Here is a 20,584-nt window from a genome sequence, read left to right as displayed (position 1 = left end):
CACGAGCTTTGGAAAGTTCTACAACTCCTCACTTCACGAACAAAATCAGTTGAGTGTTGTATTCAAGCTTGTAATATTACCTGTTCCTTTTCTTGCTTGTCTTTCTGCGTTGAAATTATAAACAATCACTCTACATCACTTATGACCAACTAGTTACCAATCGACATCGTGACCATAAAGAATAATTTGACCGCCTCAAAACCGGAAGTTGTGTCAATTAAGATTGGTGTAATTTCAGATATTCGTGATATTGTATGCTTTGGGTCAGTTGATACTTACACAGTGACAGAAATTGGTTAAGATATTCTATAAAAGTTGTGAAATTTTTTACCTTAAAATTTTCAATGATATTTGCTCAACATATTAGTTATTATATTTCTTATCTAAATTTTGAGGAATAGTTTAAGAGGTCGGGCTCGATAAACACCCGTGTTGTCGTCTGCTACTGTGACATTTGAAAGAGGGGAGCAAAGCTAGATAAGTATGTTTGATATTTTAAAAAAAATGAATGTTACATGTCTAAATGTCTCGGCATATTATGAAAAGAGTAGTACATAAATAATGTGATGTTTAACTTCTGAAAAGAACTATTTTTAAACTGACCGAGAGTTTGGGACATATGACGCCGCGCGCGGTGTTCAAAAACATTTTCATGTTATTATTTGCTATCTTAGATCCAATTGGGTGTTGGCCACTTGGGGGATCAATATTTTTGGTACAGTTCATTTGATGTAATTTTTCCATAACACTTACGTCAGATAAACATAAATTGAAAGCGCATTTTAGCCTCGGAAAAACGTTCTTCTTTGTTTATAAGTAAAATCTATAAGTAAGCTGCAACTTGTTCGTTATCTATTTAAGTATTTTCATGCGCGGATCTAGAGGGGGGGGGGGTCGGGGGGGTCCCGACCCCCCCTGGAAAATGAAAATTTATTAAATTTACATAGTAAAATTATCGCGAAAATATGCCTCGGACCCCCCCCCCCCTTGGCAAACACAATTATCCTTCGGACCCCCCCCCCCCCCTGGAAAAATTTTCTGGATCCGCGCATGATTTTAATTATTTGTCATCTGTGTTTTTATCGAATATTCCACAATCTTTGGTTATTTTCAATGCCCCTTTTTCAGTGAAACTTTTTCCTACCATTTTTTTTTATAACCATGTAATACAGGTATTTCGTGATTATATAACAGCCTGGTAGGAAAAAGTTTTACTGTAAAAGGGGCGTCAAAAATAATCAAGGATTGTGGAATTTCCATGAAAACATAACCGTTACCGTAGATTAGCAGAAAATATCTACCATGACAAGAAATGATAAACATATAGGCCTGTACTGTAAGTGTGTATATTTTCGCTCTTTGATGATATCCTTATAATTTGTTTGTGTTCTCAATCTCTCCAAGGCGCAGCTAAGTCTATATAATTGAGCATTGGGGATGGATGTACCTAAATTGGTGTTTTTCTAAATTTCCATTTGTTTTGTTTATTTTATTCATGCTATAAATAGTTGGTTCATTTGGTTCAGGGAGGAGGTATGTATAGCGTCGGTGTGTGAGGGGCGTCCTGGCCTTCCACTTTTTCTCGCAACGAATATTTTACTTGAATTTACATATAGAAATTTGAATTATGACAGAGTTCATCCCCACTTTTTTGGTAGATGCATGTTAAAAAACTGTATGATATTAAAAGAAGTTTTAGGTACTCCCCCCCCCCCCTCCCCCCACTCACGAACGCGGCTTTGGGATTTTGAAGACAGGCAAGTAAGGTTCAAGAGATGTTAGGAAAAGCCCCCCCCCCCATCCCTAATTTCTGATCCACCTTTCAAAAAACGACGCTACATGCTATAATTTTTTTATATATTTTCCAGTAAAGGCTAAATGGGTATGTTTTCTAAAATTATCCATTTTTTTTTTAATTAATCGGTAAATGTTTTTTTTTCTCATTTTTGTATGAGTTAAAAGGTATGCTTTATTTGATTTTGATGTATTCATAGGTACTATAAAAGCAACAATGAAAATACTTCCTTTGCAATTTGGAGATGCTAACATCAGAGATGATCAAACCCAACGGATCAAAGATATATGTCAAGACTCGGGCAATGTTGAGTTTAATCTTCATGAAATGTTCGATGTGTTTAACGAAGATGGCGACCAAGTCCCGGATATAGAGGGCTGTGATCTGTTTTGTCCAGAATCTCTCTCAGACGAAGCTGACTACAGTGTTCCATTTTCCTCTATTTCTTCCATTAGTTCACAGGATCCCGAGGAAATATTGGGAGGCTTAGTGTATCCCCAAGTCGACATTGTATCACCGCCGGTTTTCAACGAAAACGAAGATTTGAATCGGCGCATCTCGGACGGAGAGCTGAGTCAATCGGAGAGTGACGCGGAGGACATACCAATGGAAGAGCACGCTGAACTTCGGAGAGGTGGTGAGGGCCAGAGTGTTGCCAGAAGAAATCCAGCATATTTTGATGGTATGTTCCCACGGAACAGTGAACAGAACCGCGACAGACGCGTTCCAGATTTAAATGGGTCGTTGTATGATTCCGACGAGGAAAGGATCCTGTACAGTCCATGCTCCGACTCTGACCATGTTGTACCCGATTTTTACATGGAAGAGTAGGCTATGTTATTGGCAGGACCGTGGTGTTGTTACTACTGTTGTTTTAACTTGTTGATATGAGATCTTCTTTATTTATTATATATAACTATTTATCATATACATGTATTTATGTAAAATGCATTTGAATGCAAATTTGTCTGGACATTAATGACTATGTTGATCATTTTTTTAAAAGTCTGTTATGTTCTTGTTAACCGTTGTTGCATTATATGTGTAAACGTCAATCATGGAATAGAGTTGAAATATGTATTTGGATCGTATATTATTTTTTTCGATCAGGTAAGAAGTATATCAAAGTATCCATTTCACCTTTGGAGTTAGGTGGAGCATGTTAACGAATTGTAGACACATCGCTACATTGATTCAACCATAGAAGAAAAGGTAGATTCCTTATAAATACATCTATGTAACAAAAAATTAAATACACATGTACAAAAAAACAAAGCAACTAAGGCATTCATTCGTTGACTTTAAAGAGAAGCATACACATTATAACTTCTTGAAATATCGGAAATGGTAGGGAGTTCTCGTCGATCCCAAGCATTTCTGTAATTATTTTTGCTTTTATGAGACGCAGAGCTAAAGGAGAATGTTAAGATTTTAAAGACAAAATATTGAGGAAAAAAATAAAGTACGGGTTTGTATATGAATATCGCAGAATGACATCCGATGTCGAAAAATATTGTTTTGAATATAAAAGCCGAGGCGTTATTAAACCAATATAAATTTTATATTTCAAACAACATCGAGGAGGTTTATTTCTATTCTGCTAACAGCTCAGATATTTTACTGAATGGTGCCAGCTTTAAAGATTTTTTTCTGTTGGAGAAACGATCAGTGGAAAATCTGAACTGCTAGTTGAATAGACTTCGAAATATAGTTCTTTTGTCGTGAATGTTGCAGGATAATCTCTCGAACTGTTGTTTGAATATTTAAAATTTCGGCTAACGCCTCAGCTTTTATACTCAAAACAACATTTTTCGACCTCGGAGATTATTCTGCAACGTTCATTAAAACTCTCACTTTACTTCTTGATTATATTTCCTCTTCCTCCGAGCCTTTTTTCTTTGTTTATTTAACTACATGTTCGTGAATTCAATAAGTTTAGATTTTCAAAGTTCCTTTTTTTAACCTATGCATTCTAAGTTTTAAATAATGGTAAGGATAAGCGAACAATTTATTATGTATTCACATAGGTTGTGCAGTTCATAACCCTGGTTACGACTGGGCTCACTGATATTAATCCATATTTAAATTTTCCATGACTTTGATAATATTTCGAATCAAATTTGAAGCAAATACATGTACATGTATATACATGTACATGTAGTTAAATTCATGCAATTTATCAATGGCGCAAAAGACTTACAATTGGGACAATAGCATGGTTAGCATTATTATAGGAAACGACAATAACGTAAAAATGTAAATAATTCAATGTTTAATCGTACATATGCTGAAAATTATTTAAGGAATAAGGAATCACTCTTTGAGTATTAAGAGGAGATAATTTTGGTCGAGGTGTGATCGAATCCATAATCGATTTGTAGTGTATTCACAGACATGCAAGTAACCCATATATAAGAAATCGTTCTTTGAGTATTATGTGGTAACCATTATATACGGCCGGGGTGTGTCAAATTTAACATAAAGCACTTCGGACTCTAATGGATTTGATTGAGGTTTGTTCGCCTCATAATACCATAATGTCCACTTCATGTTACTAGAGAATGATTCCTGGTGTGATTTCTAAAGTAACATCTCTGGTAGTCAAATGTTTCAGATATACACTACGTACGTATCGGAAACCCATGGCTAGCGAAGATGCTAAAGTAAATGAAAATCAATTTATTAATTATTTTGTGTTTACATATGGTGAGTAAAAACGTGTGCGAAAATCTCTACAAAAATAAATTAATTGTGAAATTCTCAATCAACGTTTTCGTAATGAATAATAAGTTCTTGCTTATGACCAATGCAAGAACGCCCTATACTGTGATTATTTTATCTCGTCGTTAGTGTTATATTTACAAAAAGTTTTTCAATATACATTGTACCGTTGATGCCTGTAGAGATCCCCCAACCAAATTTAATTATGAGTTTGAGAAGTATATGTCGAAAAACCCGTCACCATGAGTTGAATTACTTCCCCTTATTAGAATATGGTTTTATTTATTCAAAATTTTGATCGATTTGCTTTCAGGGGCCAAGCCCGTTTTGCTGCAAATCGGAGCATCCGCTCGCGAGATGAAATATTGCGCGGGGATATGCATTTTTTTACGAACATGCATGTAGTTGAAGAGACCAAATATCTCTCTTCTTAAGACCATTTTGAATGAAAATATTTTTTTCCTATCCCCATGAACGCTCTGTGGTGTATCCATGGAAGGGGGGGGGGGGGGGTGTTACATTTACATGGTTGTGCAATTCCTCCATTTACCAGCGAAAACACACCAGAAATGTTTTAAACTTTAGTAATATAGTTTTATTCTCTTTATTCGATGACATACATTACGCATTCAAACGGTAAGTGTATAGACAAATTTAAGTTTCATAATGAATATGAAACGTAGCCAAAGATCTAGCAATTTACAGTCTGCTCTATGGAAAAATTCGGGTTTACATAATAGTTATACGTATAATTTCCATCCCTCATTAAAAAAAAAGAGTAACGTATCTACAGCGATTAAAATGAAATGAATTACTGGTTAATAATGTTGACGATATTCATCTTTTAGTAATTCGGGAAATATAGCCTGAAATTCGACTCGGACCGCTGCTTGTTTTTATCCTTCTCGCATCAGTTTTTCACTTTGGACATCCTTCCAACTCCCCATTTCTTCAAAACGCTTGTATCCTTTAGAAAGCCTAAATCTAAAACAAAACACCCAGTTGATTTGAAATGTTTACTTTGATGAACCGGATATGTCTATTGTCAAATCAATCATTACAAAATTTCTACATAATTTTAATGATATTTTAATATTAACTATTTTTAACAGAATTCCTTGAATATGAATAGGGTTTGTCATTTAACTATGCTTACGAAGAGTACGAACTTTAATTATCATACATGCGAGGGTTTTTTTTTTTAAATTTTGCTCACAAGGCTGAAGTGGACACACATAATACATACACACACACACGCACAGCAGCGATGCAATATCTTCTTCGCAACAAGTTGCGCGAGGGGATAATAAATGACTAAAATCAAACAATTTCAACAAAAAATTGAAATGTTTTATTTATACATAGAAAGAAGTAAAATATTGCATTATTTATTGAGAATTTTGGTTAGTAATTTTCTCACTGACATCCCAAAGCTTTTTCCAAACAGCAGTATCAGCAGAAATATCGGGCCATTTTTCCTCCTGACCAGTTTTACCATAATATTTTCCAGTGTCCTTTCCTAGATTAGCAGTCGCAAGATGAACAATACCTTGCGAGCCTTCTATAGCAGAAGGAAGTAAAAGAAACTTAATGGGATTCACTATAAAGTTCAAGGCCTGCGGAACAGAGTGTCTTGATAGTTCTGTATTCACCATGCCAGGGTGTATTGTATGCACAGCTACTTCTGTATTCTTCAGCCTCTCCGCAAGCTCTCGTGCAAAATACACATTTGCAAGCTTGCTATCTGCATATGGCTTTTTCTGCTGGTTCTGGAAATTTTCTAAATCAACTGTTCCATATTTATGCAGAGCAGAAGAGACAAAAATGATCCTACTTGGTGATGATTTTTTCAGCAATTCGAGGAGAAGGTTTGTGAGCAAGAAGGGTCCAAAATGGTTGACACTCATGTTAATTTCTATCTTATCTTCCGTTTGAACATAGGGATGATTCATAACAGCTGCATTATTAATCAAAATATCTAACTGCGGCTCATTTTCAATTATGTCACTGCAAAATTCCCTGACCGATTTCAATGATTCTAGATCAAGATGTTTGTAGACTAAATCGCCATTCTTTGTGAATCTCTTAATGTCTGATATAGCCGCTTTGCCTTTTTCTTCACTCCTGCAAGCTAAAATGACACGAGCTTGTCTTTTTGCCAACTCCAAAGCCGTGGCTCTTCCTATACCACAGTTTGCCCCGGTTATAATTGCAGTTTTGCCCTTCAATTCTCCACCACAAAGAGCCATTCCGCGCTTGTAAACCTGGTAAACCTTTGACAATTTTCTCATAGCCATTATTGAAAGAGCGACAACACAACCTGCTGTGACGTATTTCCATACACTCATTGTTTTTTTACACCAAAAAGTTTTATAACCAATCCGTTATGTTATTGTTTTGTAGTCTACTTTCATTTTGATTTGTTTGTTTGTTAACTCTTACACATAGTTGTTGATAACAAAAAATGAAAAGAAAAAGAATATTCTGCAATGAAATGTCATAAAAATACGAACATAAACTTATCTTAATTTTGAATGAAAATAAACGTGGTCTTAGAAAAACCATTGTCAACTATGTACGACCATTCATAAATGTGACCCTACTTTCATTTTCACTTTGTTTTATTTTTTACAACATGTCCAAAGTTCACTCGTGGCCGTTTCGGTTTCTACGTTCAAGAAACATTCTTCAAAGAAAAGTCGGTGGTACGTTATAATTTATGTTGTGTGTTTTGTATAGAATTATAGAAACATCTTCAACATAGGTGTTTGCATGTTTCATACTACAGCAACCAGTAGCTGCTTAATTGTAGCTCCTGGTCTGAAAAAAAAAATGAGCATAAACGTCCTAGATGCTACAGTTCTCTATAAATATGTGTTAAAAAGATGCATTTTACGTCACATAAAACTTGTGCAAGTTTTCAATCAGCAGGAAAGCATGCAATTGAGTTCACGTACTGTAGACCATGTACCTGTATTTTACATGTTTGGTGTACCTTTATTGTTTAATATTTGCAAATGTAAAACTAGGTCACATGTAGGTGTATTCTCTTTGAGAAGTGGACTATGCCTGTCCACTTCTCAAAAGAGAATAATGTAGGTGATGAATGTCACTGTTATATGTACATGGTTTTCACAATGTCTTTACAAAGTGTAATACAATCAAAACAAAGTCTGTAGAATTCAGCCTCTTCATACCATATTGCATGATTATGTAATTATAGAAGAGGTTGGGAATGACCACAACAAGGCTCAAACCCAAGACCCTTTCGTTTAAAAACCAACGCTCTACCGACTGAGCCAAAGGGTTAACCCATAAGCTAGTGCTAGTAGAAGTGTCACAGTACTGAGCCAATGTACACATCTGTCACAGTTGCATGATCACCTAGCTAAATCAAAGCTTGAATCTATGCCAATATTCACCCAAAAGTATTGGGGAGGTACGAAAGGGTCGAATTCCTTTAGCCAACTGACAAGATATCATTCCATTAGTGCATGTCCCATAAATTGACAAAGATTCTTTTAATATGAAAAGTTTCTTTCCCATAAAGAGTTAATGACTTTCAATCTCACTTATATGGCATATACGGTATTATGATGATCTAGAGCTGTTAATTTTTACCTCCATGTATATCTTTTACTCCATTTAATATGTACACTTTATATATAATTATATATGTACTCAGTTGGCTCTCAGGTTCTTGTTAATTCAAAATCATGAATTTGATTTATTACAAGGTCATATACAATTACTTATGAGTGAAGCCAGGAAAATGTCGGATACAGCTGAGCAATACAAGTTTGAGACCTTAAATGTGACACGACCAAGAGAGTTTGTTGTACAAGTGGAGATGAACAGACCGAAGAAGCTGAATGCTATGAATCGAGCATTCTGGAGGTAAAATCAGCCATTATAATTATATATAATTAAAGTACTCATACATGATTGAAAATCACTGTAGAGTTTACGAAATACACCAATTTTTCCTGTGAATCTGCTTCTACTGTCTTACCTGAAAGAACTGTCAAATGATACCCCATCCCAACTCGGATTCAAATCAATTTTGCTTAAAATTTCTGGCAAAGATAGACTCAGTAGATCTAATAAATAGGTTTACTTGTGGAACAGAGAGAGAGAGAGAGAGAGAGAGAGAGAGAGAGAGAGAGAGAGAGAGAAAACCCTTATACTCTGCTCATACAACTTTAAAACCATCATTGAAATATTTTTTTTAATGGAAGGCTGTGGGAGGTTCATCAATTTCTAGAACCATTTTAACATTTGGACTTTCAGTAGGATGTAACCATCTATTTCTTGCGTCAAGACAAGTTAAATAAGCAAAATAAACACGATTGCGTAGTCTTATCTCAAAAGCCAGACAAATCGTGTTAATTTCAAAGAGCCATGGCTGAATGGCCAGCAATGAAATAGACAGGCCTACGTCACAATGCTGTTTAACACAACTACCCAAAGTCCAAGCTCTTGTTAAACTGGTTCTAATACTAATCAAAAGAAAAAAGTAATTATCTGTTTAGTCTTGATTGAAAACTTTTAAATTAACCGTAAACCAACTTTTATTTGCATCAACTTCATTTTGCAATTTACTGGGGAATAATTAGTTTGCAACAACTAATTTTCGCAACTAAGTCCTTCCAGACCCTTGTTGTTTTAACAACTATACAAAAAGGACTTGTTCATTGTGAGAGCTGATATTTGTAACGATGAGGCTCTCGCAAACCTCACAATTATATTCTCGCTCCCGAATTAAAGTTAGTTTATGGTATTTCAAATGATTGATTGCATGTGCTTTTACAGTATGTATTAAGTTAGAGTTCATTTCAGAGAGTGCAGAGAATGTTTCCAGAAATTGTCCACAGATAAGGACTGCAGAGTAGTGGTCCTGTCGGCAGCTGGAAAAGTATTTACTGCAGGTACAAGACACTGTCATGGATGTATGGGTTCTGCAAAATAAAGGTTTCATTTGTCGTCAAGTGATAACTGCTTATATCAAAGTGATACACAACAACACATTTTCATGACTATTGTGGTTCTCAAAACAAATTTTTGCAAACAAAAATTAAGTGCTCTGAACTTTCTTTTAAAAATTTCTACTACAAAATTAAAGTTGATTTACTTTATTTTTATTTATCAGAATTTGAAAAAAGTGAAGCTTAGTATATATACACAGTACATGTACATATATTAACATTATATCAGAGATTGTTTTTTGTGATTTGAATGATATACTTATATGAAAGTTCAACATGTCAGATGTCAGCTAGTGTTTTTTTTAACCGGGTTTTCCAACGGAAAAATCCCGTTATTAAGATGGTGAAAATGGCGGGCAGGTGGGCGGCTGCCAAAAGGGTACCCTCATTGTACAGATAACGTCTCCTACAGTTTTCAAGATAGGAAGTTGTTCTTTTGCAGATCAATTGTGCATATATCAGAGTTGTGCATATAACTAGGATTTTGATTTCTGATAATTTATGAAAAAAATACCAGCTTTTGAACTTAGTCTTTTTTTGGCAAAATATTGCATATAGGATACCCTCATTGTACAGAAAACTCCTCCTACAGTTTTCAAAATAGGAAGTTGTTCTTTTGCAGATCGATTGTACATATATCAGAGGTGTGCATATTGCTAGGATTTTTATTTCTGATAATTTATGAAAAAAATACCAGCTTTTGAACGTAGTCTTTTTTTGGCAAAATATTGCATATAGGATACCCTCATTGTACAGAAAACTCCTCCTACAGTTTTCAAAATAGGAAGTTGTTAATTTGCAGATCGATTGTACATATATCAGAGGTGTGCATATTGCTAGGATTTTGATTTCTGATAATTAAAAAAAAAATACCAGCTTTGGAACCTAGTCATTTTTTGGCAAAATATTGCATATTTTTGCATTTTTTAGCTCACCTGAGCTGAAAGCTCAAGTGAGCTATTCTGATCACATTTTGTCTGTCGTCCGTCTGTCCGTCCGTCTGTCCGTAAACTTTTCACATTTTCAACATCTACTCAAGAACTACAAGGCCAATTTCAACAAAACTTGGCACAAATCATCCTTAGTCAAAGGGGATTCAAAGTTGTGAAAATTAAGGGCCACACCCATTTTCAAGGGGAGATAATTAGAAATTAATGAAAAATTTTGAGAAATTTTCAAAAATCTTCTTCTCAAGAACCAGAAAGCCAGGAAAGCTGAAACTTGTGTGGAAGCATCCTCAGGTAGTGTAGATTCAAAGTTGTGAAATTCATGACCCCCGGATGTAGGATGGGGCCACAATGGGGGGTCGAAGTTTTACATAGGAATATATAGAGTTAATCTTTAAAAATCTTCTTCTCAGAAACTAATCAGCCAGGAAAGCTGAAACTTGTGTGGAAGCATCCTCAGGTAGTGTAGATTCAAAGTTGTGAAATTCATGACCCATGAGGGTAGGGTGGGGCCACAATGGGGGGGGGGTGTAAGTTTTACATAGGAATATATAGAGTAAATCTTTAAAAATCTTCTTCTCAGAAAATCTTCTTCTCAGAAACTTAATAGCCAGGAAAGCTGAAACTTGTGTGGAAGCATCCTCAGGTAGTGTAGATTCAAAGTTGTGAAATTCATGACCCTGGGGGGTAGGGTGGGGCCACAATGGGGGAGGGGGGTGTAAGTTTTACATAGGAATATATAGAGTAAATCTTTAAAAATCTTCTTCTCAGAAACTAAACAGCCAGGAAAGCTGAAACTTGTGTGGAAGCATCCTCAGGCAGTGTAGATTCAAAGTTGTGAAAATCATGACCCCCGTATGTGGGGTGGGGCCACATTGGGGGGGTCGAAGTTTTACATAGGAATATATAGAGTAAATCTTTAAAAATCTTCTTCTCAGAAACTAAACAGCCAGGAAAGATGAAACTTGTGTGGAAGCATCCTCAGGTAGTGTAGATTCAAAGTTGTGAAAATCATGACCCCCGGATGTAGGGTGGGGCCACAATGGGGGGGGGGTGTAAGTTTTACATAGGAATATATAGAGTAAATCTTTAAAAATCTTCTTCTCAGAAACTAAACAGACAGGAAAGCTGAAACTTGTGTGGAAGCATCCTCAGGTAGTGTAGATTCAAAGTTGTGAAAATCATGACCCCTGGATGTAGGGTGGGGCCACAATGGGGGGTCGAAGTTTTACATAGGAATATCTAGAGTAAATCTTTAAAAATCTTCTTCTCAGAAACTAATCAGCCAGGAAAGCTGAAACTTGTGTGGAAGCATCCTCAGGCAGTGTAGATTCAAAGTTGTGAAAATCATGATCCCTGGGGGTAGGGTGAGGCCACATTGGGGAGGGGGTGTTAAAATTTTACATAGAAATATATAGAGTAAATCTTTAAAAATCTTCTTCTCAGAAACTAATTAGCCAGGAAAGCTGAAATTTTTGTGGAAGCATCCTCAGGCAGTGTAGATTCAAAGTTGTGAAATTCATGACCCACGGATGTAGGGTGGGGCCACATTGGGGGGGGGGTGTAAGTTTTACATAGGAATATATAGAGTAAATCTTTAAAAATCTTCTTCTCAGAAACTAAACAGCCAGGAAAGCTGAAACTTGTGTGGAAGCATCCTCAGGTAGTGTAGATTCAAAGTTGTGAAAATCATGACCCCTGGATGTAGGATGGGGCCACAATGGGGGGGGGGTGTAAGTTTTACATAGGAATATATAGAGTTAATCTTTAAAAATCTTCTTCTCAGAAACTAATCAGCCAGGAAAGCTGAAACTTGTGTGGAAGCATCCTCAGGTAGTGTAGATTCAAAGTTGTGAAATTCATGACCCATGAGGGTAGGGTGGGGCCACAATGGGGGGGGGGGGTGTAAGTTTTACATAGGAATATATAGAGTAAATCTTTAAAAATCTTCTTCTCAGAAAATCTTCTTCTCAGAAACTTAATAGCCAGGAAAGCTGAAACTTGTGTGGAAGCATCCTCAGGTAGTGTAGATTCAAAGTTGTGAAATTCATGACCCTGGGGGGTAGGGTGGGGCCACAATGGGGGAGGGGGGTGTAAGTTTTACATAGGAATATATAGAGTAAATCTTTAAAAATCTTCTTCTCAGAAACTAAACAGCCAGGAAAGCTGAAACTTGTGTGGAAGCATCCTCAGGCAGTGTAGATTCAAAGTTGTGAAAATCATGACCCCCGTATGTGGGGTGGGGCCACATTAGGGGGGTCGAAGTTTTACATAGGAATATATAGAGTAAATCTTTAAAAATCTTCTTCTCAGAAACTAAACAGCCAGGAAAGATGAAACTTGTGTGGAAGCATCCTCAGGTAGTGTAGATTCAAAGTTGTGAAAATCATGACCCCCGGATGTAGGGTGGGGCCACAATGGGGGGGGGGGTGTAAGTTTTACATAGGAATATATAGAGTAAATCTTTAAAAATCTTCTTCTCAGAAACTAAACAGACAGGAAAGCTGAAACTTGTGTGGAAGCATCCTCAGGTAGTGTAGATTCAAAGTTGTGAAAATCATGACCCCTGGATGTAGGGTGGGGCCACAATGGGGGGTCGAAGTTTTACATAGGAATATCTAGAGTAAATCTTTAAAAATCTTCTTCTCAGAAACTAATCAGCCAGGAAAGCTGAAACTTGTGTGGAAGCATCCTCAGGCAGTGTAGATTCAAAGTTGTGAAAATCATGATCCCTGGGGGTAGGGTGAGGCCACATTGGGGAGGGGGTGTTAAAATTTTACATAGAAATATATAGAGTAAATCTTTAAAAATCTTCTTCTCAGAAACTAATTAGCCAGGAAAGCTGAAATTTTTGTGGAAGCATCCTCAGGCAGTGTAGATTCAAAGTTGTGAAATTCATGACCCACGGATGTAGGGTGGGGCCACATTGGGGGGGGGGTGTAAGTTTTACATAGGAATATATAGAGTAAATCTTTAAAAATCTTCTTCTCAGAAACTAAACAGCCAGGAAAGCTGAAACTTGTGTGGAAGCATCCTCAGGTAGTGTAGATTCAAAGTTGTGAAAATCATGACCCCTGGATGTAGGATGGGGCCACAATGGGGGGGGTGTAAGTTTTACATAGGAATATATAGAGTAAATCTTTAAAAATCTTCTTCTCAGAAACTAAACAGCCAGGAAAGATGAAACTTGTGTGGAAGCATCCTCAGGTAGTGTAGATTCAAAGTTGTGAAAATCATGACCCCTGGATGTAGGATGGGACCACAATGGGGGGTCGATGTAAGTTTTACATAGGAATATATAGAGTAAATCTTTAAAAATCTTCTTCTCAGAAACTAAACAGCCAGGAAAGATGAAACTTGTGTGGAAGCATCCTCAGGTAGTGTAGATTCAAAGTTGTGAAAATCATGACCCCCGGATGTAGGGTGGGGCAACAATGGGGGGTCAAAGTTTTACATAGGAATATCTAGAGTAAATCTTTAAAAATCTTCTTCTCAGAAACTAATCAGCCAGGAAAGCTGAAATTTGTGTGGAAGCATCCTCAGGCAGTGTAGATTCAAAGTTGTGAAAATCATGATCCCTGGGGGTAGGGTGAGGCCACATTGGGGGGGGGGTGTTAAAATTTTACATAGAAATATATAGAGTAAATCTTTAAAAATCTTCTTCTCAGAAACTAATCAGCCAGGAAAGCTGAAATTTTTGTGGAAGCATCCTCAGGCAGTGTAGATTCAAAGTTGTGAAATTCATGACCCCCGGATGTAGGGTGGGGCCACAATGGGGGGGGGGTGTAAGTTTTACATAGGAATATATAGAGTAAATCTTTAAAAATCTTCTTCTCAGAAACTAATCAGCAAGATGATTCTTTATAATTGTTAAGACTTTGGCTCCAGGACAATTCTTTGGCCGCACAAGAAGGTTCAGAGTTTGATGCAGCTAAATATCCCATATATAAACAATTGTAAAGGATCTTTTTGAGAACTGTAATACTCAACATGTGATATGACTATAAAATTGAAGCAGGCAAGTATTTTTTCATTACAATCTTTTTGTATTACTGTATTGAGTTATTGCCCTTGATTTATTGATTCTTGATTATTTTAATTAATGCATCCACTGCTAACCAATTATTGTGATGATTATTTTTATACAATAATAAATATTCAATGTATATAAGTTGTTCTGCATAAGAAGTTTTGGGTTAGGCCGGATTAGTTTGTTTATTTTTGATTTCCAATTTTTAGATACTATGAATTATTGTAGGCCGGCACATTTACCGTATAGGGACAGTGTCTATTGCATTATGATGAGCGACTGTGTAGGGTTAAACTTGAACAAATACGGACAGATTGAGTGTGTGGACACCCCTGCTCTATCTAATCTTCGTGTTTTCTGTATATATACAGAGTATGCGGTCATTCCTGCCCTGTATCGCATTAATACAAGTGTGCGGTCATACCTGCTTGTGGTGGTTGCGGCGGAGCACTAGTGTATGGTCATCCCTGCTGGTGTTCTGGCCTCTCTAGCGCAGTGCGCACTCCCTGCTTACGTGAGGTTGAGCTGTTGGCGTAACTGTGCGGTCATCCCTGCTTGCATTATCCCTGCTTGCGTTAACGTTGGTACCTGTTGAGTTGCGTAGGTGTGCGATCATCCCTGCCTGCGTAACGTTGAGTCCCTATATATGTGCAGGAGCGGTGATTAAAGTCTGCTCTTGTAAATATTGGCAGCAATCAGGGCTATCCGAGTTCCAAGGGGGAAAAATGGATTTTATTTATACAGGATCTACATGTATTATTGTTCATTGTCCAGATTGTTTGTATTATGACTCCATTAAACAGACTTTATCATACCTATCGTTCCTCAGGTGAGCGATGTGGCCCATGGGCCTCTTGTTTTTTAATATAGTCCATTTCACTGATTATGGTAGGTAGCGTTTATCAATCCAGGGTTGACATGGATTATGGATACAGTTCACATAAAAGAAAACCTGGTTTGCTGTCACATTGACAGCTTTTCACTTGTCTTTATTTTATTTTGGTTACAGGTTTGGACTTGACTGATATGTCCGAAATAGCCATCATATCTAATCCGGAGCTAGATGCCAGTAGAAAGGCTTTCATGGTCCGCAATACAATCAAAGACTACCAAGAGACGTTTACAGTGATTGAAAAAGCAAGTACCGGTAGTATATTTCTATAATATATATGCAGTGCTGTTTTAACAAATTTCTTCTAAACACATTCCAATACTCAAATAATGTTTTATCTTTAAGCTTTCCACACTCTGTAATGATAATAATTTGTAAAAAGGATCATGGAGAGATCATTTGAATGTTAATCTTTTTAATTTTTGTTTGAGTTTAATTAAACCAGACAATTTTTCTTAATATTTATTCATGCTAACTATGCTATAATAGACCCATGAATAATGGAACCTGAATTTGGCTCTTGCCATCTAGCAATTGAATTTGAGTTTGATTAATATGGTGGATACCATTATTCATTGAGGATGAAAGCTATACATTCCATTTTTCATAAGGGCTGTAAATTTTTGGGTGAGAGGCATCTACCAAATCTACAAAAATTAATGGAATGTAAAAATCTTAAACAAATGCTATTTTTTTGGCAGTGTTCCAAACCAGTGATAGCAGCCATACACAGTGCCTGTGTAGGGGGAGGAGTGGATATGACTTCAGCCTGTGATATACGATACTGTACGGGGGATGCCTGGTTCCAGATCAAGGTAATGACATCAAATCTGTATTGATAGTACAATACTGAGAAGGAAAAAAAAAAACTCATTCATTTATGAAGACTTTTTATTATTAATGTTACATAGGTTACTGAATTTTTTGCATAGAAAATAAAGTTCAATGTACAGTTTTCCTTTTCGAAAAGATAATACATGTATCTAGTTTGTACTTATCCTGGGAAATTGCTTTAAAAATTTGATCTAACCACCACACAGTTTGGATAGTACATGTACCAGTAGTTTGCTTCTGTATATAATTGAATATAATCAATCGCAACCACTTAGGAACAGTAAAATCAGTCAGCTGCTGATAAATGATAAGTAGACACCCACCATTTTTTGTTTTTTGATATGGTAATACATGTATATGTGCAGCTGAGATCAGAGATAGTATGATCTTTGTTTTGAAAAATAACAAGCCTGTTTCTATTGAGACGTTTTGTGTGTTTACTAATACTCAATGTAGTTTTAATAGTTGTATTGGACAGATAAATTTTTTAAATCAATTTTATGTCTATTACAGGAGGTGGATGTAGGATTAGCAGCTGATGTGGGAACTCTACAGAGATTTCCAAAAATTGTGGGAAATGACAGTTTAGTCAGGGAACTGTGTTTCACTGCAAGAAAATTCTACAGTGATGAAGCTAAACAAATGGGATTTGTCAGGTAAAGCATGTAGGGAAGGAACAATATATTTATAAACATGCATAAATCATTGTTACAACCATGTTGATATATAGGACAGACATGCATGTATCTCTAAATCATTGTTACAACCATCTTGAATTTTTTATCCAAAATAAAATGTTTGTAAATTTTTGTGACCACGCCTGGATGTGTGGTACATATTTGATGAATTGTTTTAATGATATAGCATTTGACACACGGAAAAAAAGAAGAAGTACGTGATTTTAGTCATCTTAAAAAATTCATTTGAGATTTAGTAAAACTTCTTTGAAACTTGTTAATGTACATGAATATGATGATTGGTTTTGAAACAATTAACTCATAAATAAGCACCCACCATTTTATTTCCCGATCTTTGATCCCAGTGCAATAGCATTTAAACCCATTTTTTATTAATTTCTTTACACATTGGACAGCTCAAAATCATAGCCAAGGTTTAGTGTTCCTTGCATATAGTTTTAGATTTTGAGTGTTTTATGTGTATTTTCACAGTGTTTGTACATGTAATCCATTGACCTGAATGTAAGATGTTATTTTTCCCCTAATTTATCATAAAAGCATAAAATTTGGTAATTTCATCGCAATTGAGTAACAATGGCAATGTAAGATGTATGCCCACACAGCAAAGGGAAACAATTTGAACTATTCAGAATATGTGGGTACTGTGGAATCATTAGAATTCGAGGTGGCTCGATTTTCGTGGTATTCGTGGGTAGCCCTCGCCCATGAATTTACATCCCCCACGAAAATTAATCTTAAAAGATTTAGTTTTCCTACTGAAATTGATAACCGGGGCATCCACGAAATTAGATCCCCACGAATAAGCAAAAACCCCACAATCCACGAAAATTGGTCCCCACGAAAATAAATGATTCCACAGTAATACTTAGGAGTTATAGAGATTGGGCGAGGAAAGAGAAACATGCCAGACAAAGCCTTTTACAAGTTGTTTTTAGCATTAAGGTCAAGATCTAGTAAATGAAAGGTGCCGACAGGTTTATAAGATTTAAGATATAAATTCTTTCAATGATGCTTCATAACAAAATCTTTGTTTGATAGGGTGTACCGGGGCTAAAATATTTAATTGGTAAACAAGATGAAAAATCATGCTTTGAACTGTCATTTTCAATGAAATATGAAGGAAATAAGGAACAAATTTCAGAGTTTTGTCCATTTTTGACTAATCAGATACCGGGTATATCTAGAATGCCTACAGTCTCTCCAAAAATGGAATTAAATAAGCTCTTGACCTCCTCTTTAAAATGATGTCAAATTAAATACAGGTATCGGGGCTACTTTTCCAATGATTTAATATAGAATGTCAAGAAATTGTTTTAAGTATGAGAAAAAGATTCTTCAAATCAATTATGACATCATAATGGTTCTAGCACCAAAAACAGACTCTGGAATCAATTACAAGATCTTGACCTTAAGTGGAATGAAATCTGTATGAATTATGGCTCTGTCGTTTCCTATTTTAGAATCATGAATTTTGTTATGTGCCACCTGCTTGTAATTTTAACAGTGACATTACTCATAGATCATCCCTCATATTTTGTACATGAATATACCCATTACTTGAAAACACCTTTTTACATTTGTTTGTCAGCCGAATATTTCAAGACAAAGAGGCCATGATGGGAGGAGCATTAGATGTAGCATCTCTGATTGCATCAAAATCACCAGTGGCTGTACAGGGTTCCAAAATAAGCCTGGTGTACTCTCGAGACCATGCTGTGCAGGAAGGATTGGATCATGTGGTAAGAGTCTTTTGCAAGATATTTCAAGTTTGGGTAACTTGATCAGGGGAGAGAGAGAGAGAGAGAGAGAGAGAGAGAGAGAGAGAGAGAGAGAGAGAGAGAGAGAGAGAGAGAGAGAGAGAGAGAGATCCTGGATCATGTTTAATTGAGAATTGTATTTTTAGGGATTATGGAACCAGTCAATGCTTCAAAGTGAAGATGTTATGAAATCTGTTATGGCTTCCATGGAGAAGAAACAACCAACATTTTCAAAGCTTTGAATTAATTAATACAGTTGTGATGACAACTTCATGAAGTTTGATTTCACTGATTGAATGTCATCTAATATTTCATATACATGAACATATTGTTGAATTCTTTTGTATAATACTTCTTTTCATTATAAGATAATTCCTGTACTTTAATTAACAATATGATGTGAAAAATGATTTGTTGACTTGACTTGAACATATTTTATTGTGTAAATTACACAAAAGGATTGGAAACAAGTTCTTACAACTTACATCTTCCTCTCCTAATGATAATATATACAATATATACAATTGTCATAGTAATATTACCGTTACATGTTACTTATATATGTAGCTATTGACTTAATAATAATTAAACTCATAAACATGCATTTACAAAGTAATTGCAAATATATAGTAGATAATTACCAGTAATGTTAATATACAGTATAAAAAGCAATAGCAAAAAGGAATTTAATTATTAAATCTACCAGACCCTTAAATGAACTTTTGAACTGCTGAAAAAATAAAACAGTTTTTATTGTACTAAGACAAATTAAATGTGAGTAAATTAAAATTGTTTCTTCAAGCCTATTAAAAAGTAATTCAAAAAGATTGTTTCTTGCATTTGTCTCAACTTGGTATGTAAAATATTAATAGTGCGTTTACCAAATGAAAAATATTTTGGATGTTGAGGAATACTTTCAGTAATGTTTTTCTTGAATATTTTGAGAGATGTTGCTTCCCTTATTTCTAATTTGATAGAATTCCATTTCCAAATGGTGACAGATTGTAAAGTTCTAATCTGCTGATTGGAACACTATGATTTTCGCTATTTCTTGTGTGATATATTGAGACATTTTTTTGTTACAGGAGGAATAATGTTGCTTAAGTACTTGATTTGTATGAATTTTAAACATGGTTATTAATTTAGCTTTATTACGTCGACTGACAAGAGGGTCCCAGCCAGTTTCTGTGTAGCGAGATTCTGTAGATGCTAAACCGGTAACAATCCTTGCAGCACTTAATTGAACGTTTTCTAATCTCTCCATGTCATACATATTACAACCGTCCCATACTACAGAAGCATAATCAAAAACTGGTCTAATAAACGTGATATACATTTTTGATAAATTAGTTCTACCTAGAGTAAACTTCAGTTTTTTCAAAAGTCCTAATTTTTTTTGTATGCACTGTTTACTATATTATTAATATATGTCTGTGGGTTGAAACACAGTCCAGTTGACACCCTTGAAAAAATAACTTAGGAAATTTTTCTACATGTTTCTTTTTTTAAAAAAAACCAGCTTTTGTTTTAGACGGATTAAATTTCAATAACCATTGAGACCAGTCGCTTAGAATTTTCAGATCATGGTTCAATACTATTTCAATGTTTTATTATATAAATCGCAATGCTGTAATGAATTATCATCAGCATAAAGTCTGATGATAACATATTCAGAATGATGACATATTCGTTGCTACAACATTAATGTAAATAAGAAATAATAGTGGTCCTAGTATTGACCCGTGTGGAACACCAGCATTGATACATAACGTTGATGATAACTTTTTTTGTACATTACCCTTTGTGTTCTATCACTTATTAATAAGTAACTGTTAAACCATTGTAAAAGATGCCCACTTATATACCATAAGTTTGAAGTTTAAAAATTAGGGCTTCGTGCCACACCCTGTCAAAAGCTTTCGACA

The 20,584-nt window shown here is 35.6% G+C and overlaps 4 protein-coding genes across 5 annotated transcripts in view; 2 read left to right on the top strand and 2 right to left on the bottom strand.

Moving 5' to 3' along the window:
* The window catches only part of LOC128176434 (CLK4-associating serine/arginine rich protein-like), a 16,222-nt gene extending 16,003 nt beyond the window's left edge, over window positions 1–219 (bottom strand). The window contains exon 1 of the mRNA XM_052842757.1: window positions 81–219. The gene's annotated coding sequence lies outside the window, so the exon portion shown is untranslated. The remainder of the gene's footprint in view (window positions 1–80) is intronic.
* A 195-nt stretch (window positions 220–414) lies between these two features.
* On the top strand, window positions 415–2,921 carry LOC128176435 (uncharacterized). 2 transcript variants are annotated; one of them, XM_052842759.1, is made up of 2 exons: window positions 415–481; window positions 1,995–2,920. In XM_052842759.1, the coding sequence occupies exon 2, from the start codon at window positions 2,012–2,014 to the stop codon at window positions 2,624–2,626; it is 615 nt and encodes a 204-aa protein (XP_052698719.1). In that variant the 5' UTR covers window positions 415–481; window positions 1,995–2,011; the 3' UTR covers window positions 2,627–2,920. The 2 variants fall into 2 exon arrangements, with proteins under 2 accessions (XP_052698719.1, XP_052698718.1); XM_052842758.1 differs by lacking the exon at window positions 415–481 and adding an exon at window positions 1,209–1,336 and having other exon boundaries at window positions 1,995–2,921.
* Window positions 2,922–5,841: 2,920 nt separating this feature from the next.
* Window positions 5,842–6,930, bottom strand: LOC128177044 (retinol dehydrogenase 14-like). The gene has a single exon (XM_052843559.1). It carries the CDS (start codon window positions 6,862–6,864, stop codon window positions 5,905–5,907), a length of 960 nt encoding a protein of 319 aa, XP_052699519.1. The 5' UTR covers window positions 6,865–6,930; the 3' UTR covers window positions 5,842–5,904.
* A 154-nt stretch (window positions 6,931–7,084) lies between these two features.
* On the top strand, window positions 7,085–19,069 carry LOC128178406 (delta(3,5)-Delta(2,4)-dienoyl-CoA isomerase, mitochondrial-like). Its single transcript, XM_052845547.1, has 8 exons — window positions 7,085–7,221; window positions 8,254–8,413; window positions 9,356–9,444; window positions 15,488–15,615; window positions 16,072–16,185; window positions 16,718–16,860; window positions 18,491–18,641; window positions 18,806–19,069. The coding sequence occupies exons 1-8, from the start codon at window positions 7,152–7,154 to the stop codon at window positions 18,899–18,901; spliced, it is 951 nt and encodes a 316-aa protein (XP_052701507.1). The 5' UTR covers window positions 7,085–7,151; the 3' UTR covers window positions 18,902–19,069.
* The last annotated feature ends 1,515 nt before the right edge of the window (window positions 19,070–20,584 follow it).

The sequence above is a fragment of the Crassostrea angulata genome, chromosome 3 (assembly GCF_025612915.1).
Source record: "Crassostrea angulata isolate pt1a10 chromosome 3, ASM2561291v2, whole genome shotgun sequence".
Lineage (NCBI taxonomy): Eukaryota > Metazoa > Mollusca > Bivalvia > Ostreida > Ostreidae > Magallana > Magallana angulata.
The sequence above is the reverse complement of the archived record's forward strand: the minus strand, read 5'-3'. Positions and strand labels throughout refer to the sequence as shown.

What these genes read in the sequence shown, in the direction of transcription:
- LOC128176435 (XM_052842758.1), top strand. Translation starts at nt 1,303, where the DNA reads ATGACAAGAAATGATAAACATATAGGCCTGTACT. An exon ending in TAAACATATAGGCCTGTACT is followed by an intron (nt 1,337 to 1,994) that starts GTAAGTGTGTAT and finishes ATGTATTCATAG; the next exon opens with GTACTATAAAAGCAACAATG.
- LOC128177044 (XM_052843559.1), bottom strand. Translation starts at nt 6,864, where the DNA reads ATGAGTGTATGGAAATACGTCACAGCAGGTTGTGTTGTCGCTCTTTCA.
- LOC128178406 (XM_052845547.1), top strand. Translation starts at nt 7,152, where the DNA reads ATGTCCAAAGTTCACTCGTGGCCGTTTCGGTTTCTACGTTCAAGAAAC. An exon ending in ATGCCTGGTTCCAGATCAAG is followed by an intron (nt 16,186 to 16,717) that starts GTAATGACATCA and finishes TGTCTATTACAG; the next exon opens with GAGGTGGATGTAGGATTAGC. An exon ending in AAACAAATGGGATTTGTCAG is followed by an intron (nt 16,861 to 18,490) that starts GTAAAGCATGTA and finishes TTTGTTTGTCAG; the next exon opens with CCGAATATTTCAAGACAAAG.